General features: G+C 47.5%; 1 protein-coding gene across 1 annotated transcript; it reads right to left on the bottom strand.

Annotated features, from left to right (window-relative positions):
- Nucleotides 1-8,161: 8,161 nt before the first annotated feature.
- Nucleotides 8,162-14,308, bottom strand: LOC128400463 (zinc finger protein 883-like). Its single transcript, XM_053362663.1, has 6 exons — nucleotides 14,285-14,308; nucleotides 13,232-13,737; nucleotides 12,953-13,034; nucleotides 12,685-12,758; nucleotides 11,992-12,118; nucleotides 8,162-11,206 (listed from the first exon to the last, which is right to left on the bottom strand). The coding sequence occupies exons 2-6, from the start codon at nucleotides 13,700-13,702 to the stop codon at nucleotides 10,134-10,136; spliced, it is 1,827 nt and encodes a 608-aa protein (XP_053218638.1). The 5' UTR covers nucleotides 13,703-13,737; nucleotides 14,285-14,308; the 3' UTR covers nucleotides 8,162-10,133.
- Nucleotides 14,309-17,042: the final 2,734 nt, after the last annotated feature.

Here is a 17,042-nt window from a genome sequence, read left to right as displayed (position 1 = left end):
CCCCACAAAAATGCCTCTGGCATTCTTTACTCCACCTGGAGCTTGTGTTCTCACATGAGACCCAAAAACCTTGAAATGGGCAACAGAAGGTTTTCTGTGGAACAGTTTCTCAAAAGGAGAACTTCCCAACTCTTTTGAAACCTTTCTCATCTTCGTATAACAGAACGACATTAGAGACTCGGCCCAGTACTCATGTGGCAGATGTGAACTTAGCAATTGCGCTTCCATCCCCTTTTGCAATTCTCTGTTCACCCGTACACAGACACCCCTGTTCCACGCTTCCGCTGAAACAGCAATCTTGTGTCTGATCCCCTTCTTCTGCAGGAACCTTGGGAAATCCTGTAAAAGAAAAATCTGCTTCTCATCTGTGAATAGACAATCAATGTTAGCATCATGCATACTCTTAACTTTGTCACAAAACTCCTGAAACCTCTCCAAGGCTTCCTTTGGCTTTCTCAACACATAAACCCAGACATAGTTAGAGAAATGATCCACACACACAAGATAAAATCTTGCATTGCCTCTAGATGGTTCTAGAGGACCAATCACATCAGCATACACCCGCTGAAATGCTCTGTTGACTCCGGTCTTCTTCTTGCTCACACCTGCAAGAGAAACTAGGTTAGACACAGATGAATTACATTCCATGTAATCACTTTGTGCAAAAGTCAACAAATATAGTCCATCCTTCTCTCTGGCCGAAAGAAATAACTCTCCATCTTTGTAGATCTTGCAGCTCTCAGCATCGTAGGACAGTCTCAGTCCTCTCTTTGCAATCTGCGAAACACTCAGCAGATTGAACTTCAATTCAGGAACCAAGTAAACATTGTTTATTGTCAAGTTCAGACTCTTAAGATAGACAGTCCCCACGCCGGCCGCTTCCAGCTCCTGACCGTTGGCCTGTTTCACAGCGAAGCTTTGCTTCTTAAACGATGAAAAGAGTTCTTTGTGTGGAGACATATGAACTGTCGCTCCCGTGTCAATAACAAACGAGTTCCCAACATCTGGCGTGGTTCCTTTCGCCATCAAAGCTTTTCCAGGTTTCACCGAAGTCTTGGTGTGACCTTTGCCTGACGCCTCAGGCTTTGCTGAGCGGCCCTTCGCTCCTTTTGGCTGACGTGGCTTCTTACAGTTCCGCTGAAGATGCCCAGCCTGTCCACAATTGTAACATCGGACAGCGTTCAAAGCTAGAGCTTTCTCTCCAGTAGCTTCATCTGCGGGGGAATTAGAACTCCGTTCCTCCCTCCCCCTGTCCTTTTCTTCCAGTGCAGCAAGTCTGTGATGTTCATTCAACACGACGGCAGTCACCCTTTCCGCGGTCAAATCTTGAGCCGGGAGGGAACCAAGCTGACTGGCAACCGTTTTGTAAGTCCGATTTAGGCTGTTGATCATCATGAAGCAAAACACTTCCTCCTGCAGACGGAAATTGCGTTCCACCATCTGCTGGCGCAGATATTTCATCTCCGTCAGGTGCGCTTGAACATCTCCATCAGGCGCAAGCCTCAGATTGGTCAGCTTCTCAAAATACAGCAACGCTGAAGAACCAGCATCCCTCTGATGTGTTCTACGCAGCATTTCCCAAATTTCCCGTGCATATTCCAAACCCTGAATATGCACCAATTGGTCATCTGACACACACAGAATTATAGCCGTTCTGGCTTTCAGATTCTGTGACTCCCAACCTCGGGTTGGTGCTGCTGGGATGGGGTTCTCAATCACGTCAAAGACCCTCTGATTCTGCAGCAGGGCCTTCATCTTTGTAGACCAAGATGAATAATTGTCATTTGTCAGGGGAGGGGGATAGGGCAATCCTCCCGCCTTCTTAGAATCCATTTTGAATTCAAGTCTGTGCTTTCTCTCTCAAGCCTGCTTTCACTTTCTAGTCAGTAAAAACCAAAAGTTCTCTTCTGGGTGTTTACTGTTTCACTGGCAGGCAAACCTTTGGGCTGTTTTCAAAATCCTTGCACATTCTGTGCAGATATCAAAATACTTTCGACTTCCCAGGCCCCTTTTGAGCCACTCAGTAACTTTACAAGTGCTGGCGGACGTTGCCTAGCAACCTGCTCAGGACGGGATTCCTTATCTAACCACAGGAATTCCTGGTATGCCAGCCTTTCTTTCAGAGCTGTTTTTCTTAAAATGCAGCTCTTTCATGAACAGAGAATAATCCTTTCTGTGTTCACTCTCTTTTGCCCAAAATGCAGCCTACCTTTTAGCTCCGTTGCCTTTCGGTGTCCAGCTGTCTGTTCAGCTTTTGGCTGCAGGCAGACGCTTTCTTTCATCTCCTTAGGTGCAGAGGATGGCAACGATTCATCGACCTCTCACCTCTCATGCAGATTCTCATAGATCAGATATCCATCGGTATGCTACCAGATGTCGGATTGCAAGCCACCAGAGCCAGTCCCAGCTCTTAGTCCAGAGGAATTTGGCCACCCTCCAGGTGCCCGGCTTGAATCCTTATTGACCTCCCCTGCCAGCGACTCCCGGCAGGATCAAGGGAGGTCTCCCTCGGCGATTCTTCCCAACGTGAAAGAAGAACACACCATTCCTCCCACTCCTCTCCCAGCCTGTATCTTGTAGGCGTGTTTCGCGAGTTCCAAGTGCCTTCGGAGTTGCTCATGGACCTCCTGTAACTCTGCGGCTAAGTGCTCTGCCCCCCGTGGCTCCCCCTCCCCCTCGGTTTCTAACCCCGGGAAGGTTCTGGGATGGCGCCCATTGTTGGCGAAGAACGGTGTCACCCCTGTAGACCCGTGCTTCGTGTTGTTGTAGGCAAACTCGGCCAGCGGTAGGTAGTCCACCCAGGTCGAGGGCTGTTGATTGGCGTAGCATCGCAGGTACTGCTGCAAGATGGCGTTGACCCTCTCCGCTTGTCCGTTGGTCTGCGGGTGTCGTGCCGACGCTAAGTTGCTCTTGACGTTCAGGATGCCCAGCAGCTTCTGCCAGAAGTTCGAGATGAATTGGCGGCCCCGGTTGGACAGGATGGACTGCGGCAAGCCGTGAGCTTTGAACACGTGGTCTATGAACAGCTTGGCCGTCTGTTCCGCTGTGGCCACCTTCGCGCACGGAATGAAGTGCGCCATCTTGGTGAACAGGTCTATGACCACGAGTACTGCTGTTTTGCCTCGCGAGCTGGGCAGATCTGTAACAAAGTCCAGGGCCACTTTCTCCCACGGTTCGAGCGGCGTCTGCAGCGGTTCCAGCAGACCCGCCGGCTTCCTGTGTACTGGTTTGGCCCTTTGGCAGGTGTCACACTTGGAGACGTAATCCGCGACTTCTCCCCTCACCTTGGGCCACCAAAAGTCCCTGGTGACTAATTCCGCCGTCTTGTCCTTGCCGAAGTGTCCAGCGCTGGGCGCGTCGTGTAGCTGCTGCAGGACTTTCGCGCGAAGGTCGTCTCCCGGTACGTAGAGAGCCCCTTTGCAGAGGAGTAGTCCGTCGCGTATCTCGAACTTGTCGTCCTTCGCTGTGCCGTTTCGCACCTCCTCCATCTTGGATTGTGCAAACGAATCCGCCTGCAGTGCGCGACGCACTGCGTCCAGGTCCACGGCGGCTGAAGCGCACGCCCACACCTCTGGTGCGAAAATGTGTTTGGCCGCTGCCGGTGCCGCTTCCTCGAGATACTGCGGCTTCCTGGATAGCGCATCCGCCATGACGTTGTTGTCTCCCGGGATGTATTCTATCCGGAAATCGAAATCCGCAAAGAACTCCGCCCAGCGGATGTGTCTCTGGTTCAGGAACCTCGCCGTGCGCCAGTACTCCAGGTTCTTATGGTCCGTGCAGACCTGCACTGTGTGTCTGGCTCCGACCAGGAAGTGCCGCCACGCCTTGAAGGCTGCATGAATGGCCAGCAACTCCCTGTCCCTGATGGTGTAGTTCTGCTCCGACGTGCTGAGCTTCCTGGAGTAGAATGCGCACGGTCTCCAGTCCCCTTGCGGATCTTGCTGCAACAGGACCGCCCCCACCGCTCTGTCCGAGGCGTCCGTTTCAACCCCTATCGGTTTGCTGGGGTTTACGTGTAGCAGCTGTTCTTCGGACGCGAAGAGACGCTTGAGCCTCCGAAAGGACTGCTCCGCCTGGTCCGTCCAGGTGAACTTCTTCTTCTTGGAGCTGAGGGTGTCCGTGATGGCCGCCGTCTCCTTCGCAAACCCCTTGATGAACTTGCGATAAAAGTTGGCGAAACCGACGAACTTCTGGACCTCCTTCCGATTGCGCGGGCTCTTCCAGTCCAACACCGAGCGGACCTTGGCGCTGTCCATGGCGAGTCCCTTGTCGGACAGCTTGTAGCCCAGGAAATCCACCTCCGTCATGTCGAACTGGCACTTCTCCAGCTTGGCGTAAAGTCTGTGCTCCCGTAGTCTCTGCAGGACCTCCTTGACGTCCTCCTCGTGAGCCTCCTGTGATTCTGAGAAGATCAGGATGTCATCTAAGAAGCAGGCACACTTCTTGTAGAGGAGTCCCGCTAACACGTGGTGCATGAAAGCTTGGAAACAATGAGAGCCATTTTGCAGACCAAACGGCATGACTCGGTATTCATAGGTGCCTAAAGGCGTAAACATGGCTGTCTTCCACTCATCGCCCTCCCGCATGCGTATAAGGTTGTAGGCCCCTCGTAGATCCAACTTGGTGAAGATCCGTCCCTTCCTCACCGTCGCGAGCAGGTCGTCAATCTTGGACATGGGGAATGCCGTGGACTTTGTCCTGGAATTGATGATCCGATAAACCACTATGAGCCGCCGTTCGGGCGCGTCCTTCTTCTTCACGAAAAACACGGGACTGCCCCCCACTGCTTTGGATTCCCGGATGAATCCCCGCTTCAAGTTGTGATCTATGAACTCCCTGAGTTCTTGCATTTCGTCTTCAGACATGGAATACAGTTTCCCAGTCGGCAGCGTCGCCCCTGGCAGGAGGTCAATCTTGCAGTTGTAGGGCCGGTGGGGAGGCAGCTTGTCCGCTTCCTTCTCGCAGAAGACCTCCAAAAAGGCCTTGTACTTGTTGGGTACCGCTTGTACCATGCCTAGGTGTAGCTGCGGTTCATCCTCTTGCCCCTCTTCTTCCTGGCAGGTCTGGATGCAGTGTTCTGCGCAGTAGGAAGAGCAGAAGGTCAATTGCCGCTGGTACCATGCTAATGCCGGGCTGTGCCTATCCAGCCAACTCATGCCCAACACTATGGGCGTGTCCGACAGGTGGGTGACGTTGAAGCTGATGACTTCGCGGTGGTTCCCAATTTGCATCACCAGAGGCGGTGTCTGCTGTACCACCTCTCCTCCCAGTATCTTCCTGCCATCTACCGTGACAACATTTAGGGGCATCGTGGCTGGCAGGAGTGCTATGCGATGCTGCTTGACGAAGTCCACTCCTACAAAGTCTGCATTGCTACCAGAGTCAATGGTAATAGTGAGCCCATCGGGCAGCTGGAGCGATGCGGTGAGTTGCACCACTGGTTTGGGTGGGAGGGGGTCTGTGGGCTGCAAAATCTCTGGGGACTGCTTCACTGACTCGCCTGGTTGAGCCCCAGTGCTGTTGTTTCCAACCAGGCTTCGTCGTTTCCCTGCAGCTGTTCCCCCTGCTGAATTGCTCCTTTTACAGTTGCTGAGGCTGCAGTGTGCTTCTGGATCCTCTGGGGACACTCTTTGGCCATGTGCAGTGCACTGTCGCAGATGTAACACTTCCTGCTCCCTCTAGGAGCCTTCGCCTTGACTGCTCCTGGTGTTTGGGCTCTGCTTGCTGTCTGAGCCCTGGCACCACCTATCTCCATCGGCTCTTCTCCCCTCCCCAGCGGAGGCGTGGATTCAGCGCGCTCTGTCTCTCTGGGTAGGAAGGGAGTTGTTCTGACTAGCGTGTTTGCCCTACGTCCCTCCTCCCTGCTCCAAGGGCGGTCTTCCAGGCGCACCCCTATTGCGAGCGCTCTTTGGACTACTTCTGTGGTGCTTTTGGGCCTCTCTCCCCTTGCCAGCTCATCTTTCACGGCTCCATTCAGCCCCTCCCAGCCCCTCCCAGGGTCACTGTCATACTCTCCTACGCTCCCCTCGGATTCCTCTCCTTCGCTCTCCATTTCCTCTCTCCCCTGTGCTTCTGCTCCTGAGCCCTTGACAGTTACTCTGAACATTTTTTTCATTTCATTATAAACCATTCCCCCCCCAAAAAAAATTACCTTCCTCCATTCCCACCACATATGATAAAACATACAAAACATACTGTCCTTGGGCAGCGCTGACACATACTGTCAGGGGCTCAGGAGCAGAAGCACAGGGGAGAGAGGAAATGGAGAGCGAAGGGGAGGGATCCGAGGGGAGCGTAGGGGAGTATGACAGTGACCCGAGAGATTCCATGAGCTTCTCCAGCGAATCAGAAGATTCCCAGAAGGGGGCGCCGATGGTGAGGGCAAGGGGGGTCCCAGGGGGGACGCACCAGAAGCAGGGGGCCAGCGGGGACTCCCAAGGCAGCAGCGGGGGATCACGGCCAGCTTCCCCACCAGAGCGCAGTGGGGGGGAAGAGTCACATGTGTCAGGGCCAGCCTCTCCTCCAGCAGGGAGAGAAGATGAGTCAGGGTTGACCACGCCCCAATCGGAAAGTGGGGAAACGGAGGGGAGGTCAGTTCCAGCTAGCCTCCCCGAGGGAGGGAGTAGTGACAGCAGTGTAACGGTCAGGAGGAAAGTGGGAGGCTCGGCGCGCGCGCCAAGTTCAAATGTACAGGCGCGCGGGACAGCAGAAAACCCGGATTGGGAACCAGGTCCTAAAGCCCGACGGAGGGAGGGGGAAGAGTCAGGGGACTCAGCGTCAGAAGAGTCTAGGAAGGGCGAGACCCCGACGGACAGGCGGACCCAGAGGAGGAAAGAACAAAGGAAGAGGTGGAGCAAGGCTAGAGTCTTAAACTGGTGTCAGGGGGGAGGAGATTCAGATGGAGCTTCGGCGGTCTAAGGTTAGAGACGTAGCGTTGCACACTGCGCCTGTGGAAGTGAAACTGAACTTCAATAAAGACTTTTATACTAAACAACGAAGCAGCGTTGGTTTTCTGTGAGCTGGGACCTCGGGCAGCGCTGACACATACCCTCTGTTTCTTTACATTTCCAACCCTTATTAGATCCTATTATTTCCCTTGATCTGGACACTAGACTTCTGTTGATGCACCCTAGAATAGCATTAGCTTTTTGTGCTGATGCATGACACTATTGACTCATTCGAAATAAATAAATAAATTGTCCAGTAGCACCTTAGAGACCAACTAAGTTTGTTCTGGGTATAAGCTTTCGTGTGCATGCACACTTCCTCAGATACAATTCTTCAAATTATATAGACTCCAATCTACTGTCCTCCAATCTGTTATGGTCAATTTCTTTGATAATGTGAAGTTGCTCCTATAGTTAAAACAAGAATAGGATGTTGCTTCCTTTGTTTATATGGTTCACAGATATATTTATTTTCAAAACCAATTTACAATGCATTTTATACACTAAAAACACAACGCAACAGCAAACTGCACACAATAATACAACAAAACACAACAAATCAGGCTTTAAAATTGATCAGCAATAGTTTCAGCAGCTGCCATGCAGTGTTGGGTTCTTATTGTTAATTAATTTATTTTGTACAGAATATATTTTGATATGTTTCTATTCTGTATTTTGTGTGTGTGTGTAGCTATATAGGTATAGATAGATTCGAATGTGGGATGAAAGCATCCAAAATGTTTAGCAAAGGGTTAACGCTATAGCTTTTCAAGAAAGAATTCTGTGATGTCATATGCCTTCTGCAAGAGGCAGTGATGTCACTTGGGGCAGCTATGGCAGTAATGAGCAGTAGATGTCTTCTGTTCTGCCTCAGAGTTTGTCCATCTGTAACAGTTTTTGCCTTAGATACAAATGTCTGTAAAATGTTTTAGCAACATAAGTAACACCTCCCTGCCTTGTACATTTAATCTAACAAGTGCAAGTGCACTGAGTAAAAGTTACGGTATTTGTTTTTTAAACTTTCAAAAGAGTGTATCTTGTGTAATTCCCACAATATTATATAGGTATATATAGACTCCCTTAGAAGGTAGCAGACTTTCCTTCCTTGGACTTTTTCAAACAGAGGTTGGATGGCCATCTGTCATACATTGCAGGGACCAGATGACCCTCAGGGTTCCCTCCAACTCTACAATTCTAATACATGCATGCATGGGTCCCAATTAATGCAGGGCTTTTAACACTAGTATTAACTGGGACCCAAAATGCCTCTCATGTTTCATTGTACTGTATACTCAGGGAAAGATTTTCAATAGAAAGAGCTGCAGTTTCTTTGATAAGGTGCACAGATAAACCACACAAACTTAATTCTGCAAATACCTTTTCCTTTATGGGAAAAGTTAATATAGCTTCAAATGTCACATTTTCATGAACTGCCATGAAGATTCTCTTGAGAGCACTGAGCTTGAGCCTCTTTCACTGCCTCTCCTTTCCTGGGACTTGGAGCTTCCCCTGCTTCAGATATGATACTTGATGTCCTAAGAATACATCTGCAACATCTACAACCGCAGCCAAATCCAGTCACACCAGTTGCCAGGAAAGCTCTGCAACTAGGATCCCATCCGCCTGAAACTCCAACAGATGTCGTATAAAGCAAAAATAAATATTAAAAAGAAGTAAAGATATTGGTTAAGGGATCTTTACCTGGTCAGTCTCTTTCTCAATTCTGGAGAGTCAGGAACTCTTGTCTTTAATTTCATGTCCAGAAACAAGAGCCAGATCAAAGAGAAAGGCTGATCCAGCATGCTTCATTGCTTAGGCCAACTCCCAAGTCTATTGATCCAAATGAGAGGTTGCAGAGAGCTGCTCTGCTTATGTCAGGGAACAGGCACACAAAGAAAGCAGTCCTTATTTCTTACATACTCTGGCTGGGCAAGAAATCCCAGTTGCAAGCATTCCCCCCCCCAAAAAAAACAGGTTTCTAACACACACACCCATGGGGGTGGGATTTATTTACTTCAGGTATGTCCTGGGGTAAAATCCCCAAATAAGCTCAGCAACTTTGGCTGGCCCTCACGCATGTTCACTTCATCAAATCTGGCCCTCTTTGAAAAAAGTTTGGGCACCCTTGATTTACTTCTATTGGAATAAATATTTCTATTGAATAAAATACCACTTGATGGTAACTGGTAACAAAACATTTAACCAGTTTAACTAGAAAAGTTAAAATTATCAATAAAAAACATTTAAACAGCAATATTAAAATTAAAATCATAAATACATCAAAACTAATAGCATAAGATTAAAGCACATCAACTTCTATGCATCTAGAAAGGATTGCCTGAACAAAGCATAGAGCCACGGTGCCTGTGTAACATCAAGAGGCAGAGAGAGATTTCAATTCAGACGTGATGCTGCATTGAGAATAACTCCAACTTTCTCTGAGAGCCAGGCTCACCAGGAGTCTCTGGAGAATTCATGTTTTTCTGAAGATCCTTGGGAGCCCTGAGGAGGGCTTGACAGCTTACACCTTAGTATACCAACAGGATATGTAACCAGAACCTCTTTTAACACTCACATGGAAATGATTTCTCCCCACGGTGAATACTTTGATTACTATGGAAGTTTGTGCTTGTATTAAAGCCCTTTCTACATTCCAAACACTGTGTCATAGAGGAGTGGTGGGAGGCATCAGCTGGGGAACCCCCAAGGGAAGATAGCTCAGACCCTGGGGACTGGCGGTGGGACGATGATGAGCAGCCATAGAGAGAAGCAAAAGCAGACTTGGGGAAGGAGGTGTCAGAAGCTGAAGTGCTAACAGGGTTTAGTGAGCAGGAAGACTCTGTGGCAGAGAGCAGTCCAGAACCAGAGGCATAAACTAAAGCAGGAGAGGAGCAAGACCAAGAGGAAGAGATGAGTCAGGCTGGTGGAAAAAACAGGCAGTCTCCCCCTCCTGCAGCAACAGGCTACTCTACTGCTGATCTTCCAGGACCAGAAAAGTAGTGATGAGGGAGGAGCAGAGACAGACAAGGCAAAGAAATCTCAGATTGTTTGGGAAGGAACCGGGGCAGGAGGAGACTTAAGGAACTGTGGGAAGGTGGGGACCTTAGGTCCTCACAACTGCTTCATTGGGTCAAGAACTAATGGAAAGAGTTGCTGTGCTCACTAGGTTTGGCCTCCTGAGCTGTTTTATTTCTTTGAATAGAGAGTTAACTTCACTGACACCGTGTGAGTTATTGATGACCTGCTCCTGACACCCACCCTCACACCCTGATATTTCTCTCCTGTATGATTTCTTTGATGGGAAGTGAGAGTGGAGCTGTGACTGAAGCTCTTTCCACATTCCACACACTTATATGGTTTCTCCCCTGTATGAATTCTTTGATGGGAAGTGAGACTTTCCTTCTGACTGAAGCTCTTTCCACACGTTTGGCATTTAAAAGGTTTCTCCCCACTGTGAATTCTCTGATGTCGACGAAAGTTTGTGCTTGTATTAAAGCTCTTCCCACATTCCAAACATTTATATTGTTCCTCACCTCTGTGAATTCTTTCATGTGAAGTGAGACTTTCCTTCCGACGGAAGCTCTTGCCACACTCTTGGCATTGAAAAGGTTTCTCCCCTGTATGAATTCTTTGATGGGCAGTGAGATGGGCCCTCTTACTGAAGCTCTTTTCACACTCTTGGCATTGAAAAGGTTTCTCCCCTGTATGAATTCTTTGATGGGCAGTGAGATGGGACCTCTGACTGAAGCTCTTTCCACATTCCAAGCACTGATTGGGTTTCTCTCCAGTGTGGATTCTCTGATGGCGATGAAAGTTTGTGCTTGTATAAAAGCTCTTCCCACATTCAAAGCACTGATGTGGTTTCTTCCCTGTATGAATTCTTTGATGGGAATTGAGGCTTTCCTTCTGGGTGAAGCGCTTTCCACATTCCACGCACTGATAAGGTTTCTCCCCTGTATGAATTCTTTGATGAGAAATGAGATGGGCGTTCCGACTGAAACTCTTTCCACATTCCACACACTGGTGTGGTTTCTCCCCCATATGAATTCTGTTATGGGAAGTGAGACTTTCCTTCTTACTGAAGCTCTTCCTACATTCCAAGCACTGATAAGGTTTCTTCTTTGTATGAATTCTTTGATAAGAAGTGAGATGGCTGCTCTGATTGAAGCTCTCTCCACACTCCAAATATTTATGTGGTTTCTCCACTGTGCGGATGTTGTCATGATCTCCCTTGTTCTTCTTTTCCAATTCATCACCACCTGTAACAAAGACAGAAATGGATTAGAGCGTAAGGAAGAAATGGAGCTCCAAATACAGTGGTACCTCAGGTTAAGTATTTAATTTGTTCCGGAGGTCCATTCTTAATGTGAAACTGTTCTTAACCTGAAGCACCACTTTAGCTAATGGGGCTTTCCGCTGCTGCTGTGCCGCTGGAACACGATTTATATTATCATCCTGAAGCAAAGTTCTTAACCCAAGGTACTATTTCTGGGTTAGTGGAGTCTGTAACCTGAAGCGTGTGTAAACCAAGGTACCACTGTACTGAATAATGCTCATTAACGCTTGTGATAGAGGGTGAAGTGAAGGGAGTTAGATGTGACACCTTCCTACAGGGTTCTCTGCCTTTGAGATTAAAAAAAACTGGCTCTTTTCTGAGGTGGATTTTATTTGGTCCAAGCATGGAATCTGCTCCATCTTCATTGTCAGACGTCTCTTTGGTCAATCAAAAATGGACACAAGCAGAAGTGAAGACAAAAAACCTGACAGAAACCATTTCAACTTCCCTAACTATTGTGAAGCCTACATTTTAAAAGGCTTGGTCAGTTCGGGCAGCGCAGCCTACAGTTAAAAAGGCATAACTGGAGGAAGAATATTCACAGACAAAACAGTCAAAAGCCCTCCATTCAAGGTTTCCTGTGGGGATGTCAGAATCTCAGGTGCTGTAGGTCGCAACGTTGAGCTCTATCAAAACATGGGAGGTTTGTCACATACAGATCTGGATTGAATTTCAGAACAGATATTATGATCTAACAGGGAGCTTTACCAAGAGAGGCCATGATCCCATTATTCTCCTCCATGACTTCCTGATGTAGAGCTCTCTGGTCAGGGTCTAGCAACGCCCACTCCTCGTCTGTGAAATGAACAGTGACATCTTCAAAGTACAGTGAACCCTGAAAGAAAAAGAATGTCCTCCTCTCAGACAGCATAAAGACTAGTTGCTACACATTGTTCTGTAGTTTTAATTGGATTTTGTTGCTGCACAATTTAAGTGTGGATGCATCTTTTAATGTCTTAATGGAATTATTTTATTATGTATATTTGGAGGGGACCCTGCAGATGCCCTAAAGCCAAGTTCAAGGGGAACAGTGGGCAGGGGAAGGGGTAAGAGACAGGGGGAAATGCCATGGAGCAACTGATGGGGCTGGCTAGGTGAACCCAGGCCACTGTTTTTTATGGTACGTTATTTTCTTAGAAGCCTATTTTAGCATTCACTGATAAACATGGAAAGAAGACTGCAACGACTGATATATAATGCTAGTGACATTCAGAAGGAGAGTTAGGACGAAGTAGCTGTTTGTTTTTCTCAGCACATAAACATTCTCTAGTGGTATATTCAGCCTTTGTTAAGGGAAGCTTTGACAGAAGGCAAGAGGATAAGAGAGATTCATTCAGGGGCAGAACCACCCTGGCTGCCCCACCCCTCCTCCTCTTTCCCCACAAGGCTCCTTCCCCCTACCTGATCTCTTTCCACAGCCACTGCTTCCCTTCCGCCACCATGAAAAGATGATCTTGTCAGCATCCTTCTTTTACCTGTGAGAGACAAAGGGAAGTGGGAAGCCAGGAGGGCATAATGCTTTTCCCCTGCTGAGTGCATTTTGATGTTTGTACCCATTTCATATATTAGTTGGCCCCAAGTGCTTTCCCCAAAAGATTCAAAGAACCCACAGATAGTTTCAGAATCGATAGAATGTGAATAAACGGAGAATGAACTCCTTCCTCCTTACCCAGCGGCCTCTCTCTCGTGTCCAACAAAGTCCGCTCTGCTTCAGAGGAATCCAGGCCACTTTCTGCAAAGATAATCCTTCCCTAAAACAGCAAAAAGGATTCAAAACAGAGAATGGGGAGAAGGATAAGAAAAGGAATCACAGAGATAAAATGTAAGGTTATCTTATTTACTTCCTTGGATGGTTTCCAAAAAGGGGTGCAAAGTTACTAGAGCATTTTGGGATACTCTCCCTCCTGTTCACAGCCCTTTGGGGTATCCAGAGGAAAGTTTATCTCACCTGCTTCTCCACCTGCTTCCTCTCCTCCGCCTGACTCAGGAGGAAACCTTCGGCCAGAGCCACTGCCTGGGAACTGGTCTCTGCTCCGCATTCCCTCACCCAGCTCTCCATCTCCACTGGAAGGACAGCCAGGAACTGCTCCAAGATCACCAGGTCCAGCATCTCAGCTTTTGTGTGCCTTTCTGGCTTCAGCCACTGACAACAGAGGTGGTAGAGTCGGCTGCAAACCTCTCGAGGTCCTTTGGCCTCTTGGTAGCAGAACTGCCTGAACTGCTGGCTCTGCGCCTCTGAGCGAAGGGTGTCCTCCTCACTCAGAATCTTCTGCATGGAGTTTTTCCAGAATCCCCCACTGCTCCCAGTTTCCATGGCATGGCCTCTTCCTGCTTCAGGGCCTGCTAAGTATTGCTTATCCATCTGTGCTTTCAGGAAGCCTTCTGGAGATCGAAAGGAATTCCATTTTTCTTCTGCCATGTTCTGTCTGTCCAAATTAGAGGTGCTGGCAAATGCTACAAAGCAAACACATTGTTCTGTTATCAGTGCTATTTTTCTAGAAAAAGAGGTGCTGGAACTCACTGTGAACACCTCCCTCCTTCTCTTAGAATGACAATGGCGCCCACCTGAGAGGTGCCAGAATGGAGTTCTAGTGAGTTCTGGCCACAAAAAAGCCCTGTGTATTATAAAATGGACACAGTGTCAGGAGAAAATAGTTTCCCTGGATGAGTCTTGCTAGGAACCAGAGCTGGACAGCACCACAGCCCACACTCTCAGCTTTCTTTAAGAAAAAAAAGGAAAGAGGGTGAAGTAAGCCTCTTGCCCTCCTAGAAGGCTGGTCCAAAATGCAGAAGCCCTATTATGGGCTGGGTTTCCTCTCTTTATTAATGGCAGTTCTATCTCACCACTTTTTTCTCCAAGGTGCTCAAAGTGGCATCCATGGATCTACCCCACCTCACTGAATCCCCACAACTACCCTTGAGAACAGTTGCATTGGTTGTCAGTTCCTTTGCGGGTCCAATTTTTGTGTTCTGGGTGGGGTTGCGGGAGCTGAACACTTACCTTCATCCTTCCCTGTAGCCTTGGGACCCCATCTCCCCCCCATGCACCCTATAGCAGAAGAGAGAAGAGACTCACCAGATCCCAGAAAGTGCAGAGCAGAGAGACAACAGCTGCCCCCTCCGCAGCCCCCCCCCCTTGCAGGAAGGGACGTGAGCAGGCTTTGGCTCTGGAGGATCTGCCCCCGCCCTTATTTCCTGTCCTGTCTAGGAATCCAGTTCAGTTCCTTTTAACCCTTTCAAAGCCAAGCATATAAAGAATTGCTTCTCTCTCCCTCTGTGCTCTCTCTCTCTCTCTCTCTCTCTCTCTAGCAGGAACCCAGGAGGAGCCATATGTGTTGCGCACACCCAGAGATGTTTTATTTTGGGGGATCCTCTTGGCTGACGTGCTGTGCTGCTCCTTCCTTGGAAACAGAAACAGGCAGAGCAGCATGCAGGGGAAAAAGCTTTGCGAGAAGCAGGAAACTCCGTCCTGGAATCATAGGACTGGAGGATTGGACAGGTCCTGAGGGTCATCTAGTCCAACCCCCTGCAATGCAGGAATCTCGGCTAAAGCTTCCAGGATAGAGGGCCATCCAAACTCTGCTTAAGAACCTCCAAGGAAGGAGATCCCATCACCTTCTTCCCATCAAACAGCTTTCCTGGTGTTTACTTGCAATCTCTTTTCCTCTCACTTGAAGTCATTGCTTTGGGTCCTCCCCTCCAGAGCAGGAGAACGCAATCTTGCCCCATCTTCCATGGGAGAGCCCTTGAGATATATGAAGGTGGCCATCATTACTCACATTCAATCAGATATCAACTGAGTGTTGAGTAGGATGACACTTTGTTCCTGCCTTTTCTGTGATTGAAGATGGGAGACGGCAGAATCATAGAAGCATAGAATTGTAGAGTTGGAAGGGACCACAAGGGTCATCTAGTCCAATGATGGAGAAAATAATAATTTCAGAGAACTGTATATTTGATGGTTTCATTTTCTTTTGAGTCTATGGCCTAGCTAAAATGAAGAGGCCTGGACCTGTTTTTTTACAGCACAGAACTAGTTGCTTTTAGGTACTGTACACAGTGAATGTTTGTTCCAGATCACTGAAAAGAATAAACTGTTAGACTCTATGATGGCCATTGTATGCATGAAACGAGAATCAGCTAGGCATGGCAGTTGTGATTAATATTGAATTGTTTTGTAGACAGATGAAAAAGGATATTGAGAGACATTTAATGAATAGGAAAATTAGTCAAAGTCTAAACAGGGAAGGACACTGAGATGGGGGCTGGTTTGAACTAGGTGATTTTGATTGATTCGCGGTGGCGACACTAGGTTGCGACTATTCAGGTTGCTGTGATCCTTTGATTGTTAAATAGAAATCATTTGTAACATGGAAGTGTATTAAAGTGTGGATCTGAAGAAGTGTGCATGCACACGGAAGTTCACACCAATAACAAACTTAGTTGGTCTTTAAGGTGCTACTAGAAGGAATTTTTTAAATTAAAAACATTGCTTTGGATGTGGTTCTTTGCAGCCTTCTTATTTTTGAGGCTGTCCCTAGGCACATTTGTATTTCAATAAAAGCCTGTCTTTTCACTTGGAGCTTGCATCCTTTTCTGTTGGGTTTCTGGGTGGGATACCTCCAGTCTAGGAACCACTTTTAAATTTCTCCGTTTCATGTTAAAAGTGGGATTGACTGATACACCACAGAGTCTCAGGAACTGGATTGAAGTGTGGAGACTGTCACTGGCAGAGGTGCCTTAATAATAATAATAATAATAATAATAATAATAATAATAATAATAATAAAATTATTTATTATTTATACCCCGCCCATCTGGCTGGGTTTCCCTAGCCACTCTGGGCGGCTTCCAACTGTATGAGTTTTAACCCCTATGCTATTTATTGCAGGCTTTAACTGAAAATTTCTTTAATTTTGTTTTACAAGTTATTTTTGAGGTGGTTTGCTGGTTTTATTGAAATACTGTAAGGTTTTGTTGTTGCTGGTTATATTGGTATTGCCAGATATGCTGGGTGGTTGCAACCAAAAAAATATACAGGGGAATTTTGTGTTGTCCTTATTTGTTTTGTTTGTATGAATGCCCAATGAGAGTGATGGTCTCTGAAAATCTTGTTGATCAGGTCAGGAAGGAAGGTGAGTCCAGTTGGCCATCCAAGTGTTGTGAGGTGAGGTCAGTGGAATTCTGTGAGTCATTTTTATCAGTAAGGGTATGAGCCTATTGTGTTGGTGGAAATCTGCTTAGACTTGCTTTGAGACCTGGTTCCCGGCATTGTCACCAGAGACACCACACAAAGGATGCCCTACACAATCCTTTCCTAAGTGTGATGGCTGCCCTGGTACCTTTTCCCCAGTTCCAAAGCAATGAACCTGCTTACTGGAGTTCGATAAACTGTGTTTGGTGTGACATTATCTAAGAGACACTGTTCCTGGCATTGCGTTTCTGAACCTCGTTCACCCAGGACACCTCTAAAATAGTTCCACTGCAATGAAATAAATTTCAGGGAAGCATCGTTTGGTTTGAATGAGTTTCCCATTTATGAATCCATTGCTGTGGAACAATGCTTAAAGCAGCATCACAGACGAAAATTCACAGCAATGGATTCAGGGAAGAATCCTTGAGTACCAGTGGATTGAAGGATTGAAGTATGTGTCTGGAATGGTAGTGGTTGCTTAAATGGTTCCATCACTAAGTCTTGGACAGGCTGATCTATTGTTTTGTTTATCTGCTATTTGTATGTGGTCTCTTTTGTCTGCTTC

This window comes from Podarcis raffonei, chromosome 13, assembly GCF_027172205.1.
Source record: "Podarcis raffonei isolate rPodRaf1 chromosome 13, rPodRaf1.pri, whole genome shotgun sequence".
NCBI classification, from domain to species: domain Eukaryota; kingdom Metazoa; phylum Chordata; class Lepidosauria; order Squamata; family Lacertidae; genus Podarcis; species Podarcis raffonei.
This window is presented reverse-complemented; position numbering and strand designations above follow the sequence as displayed.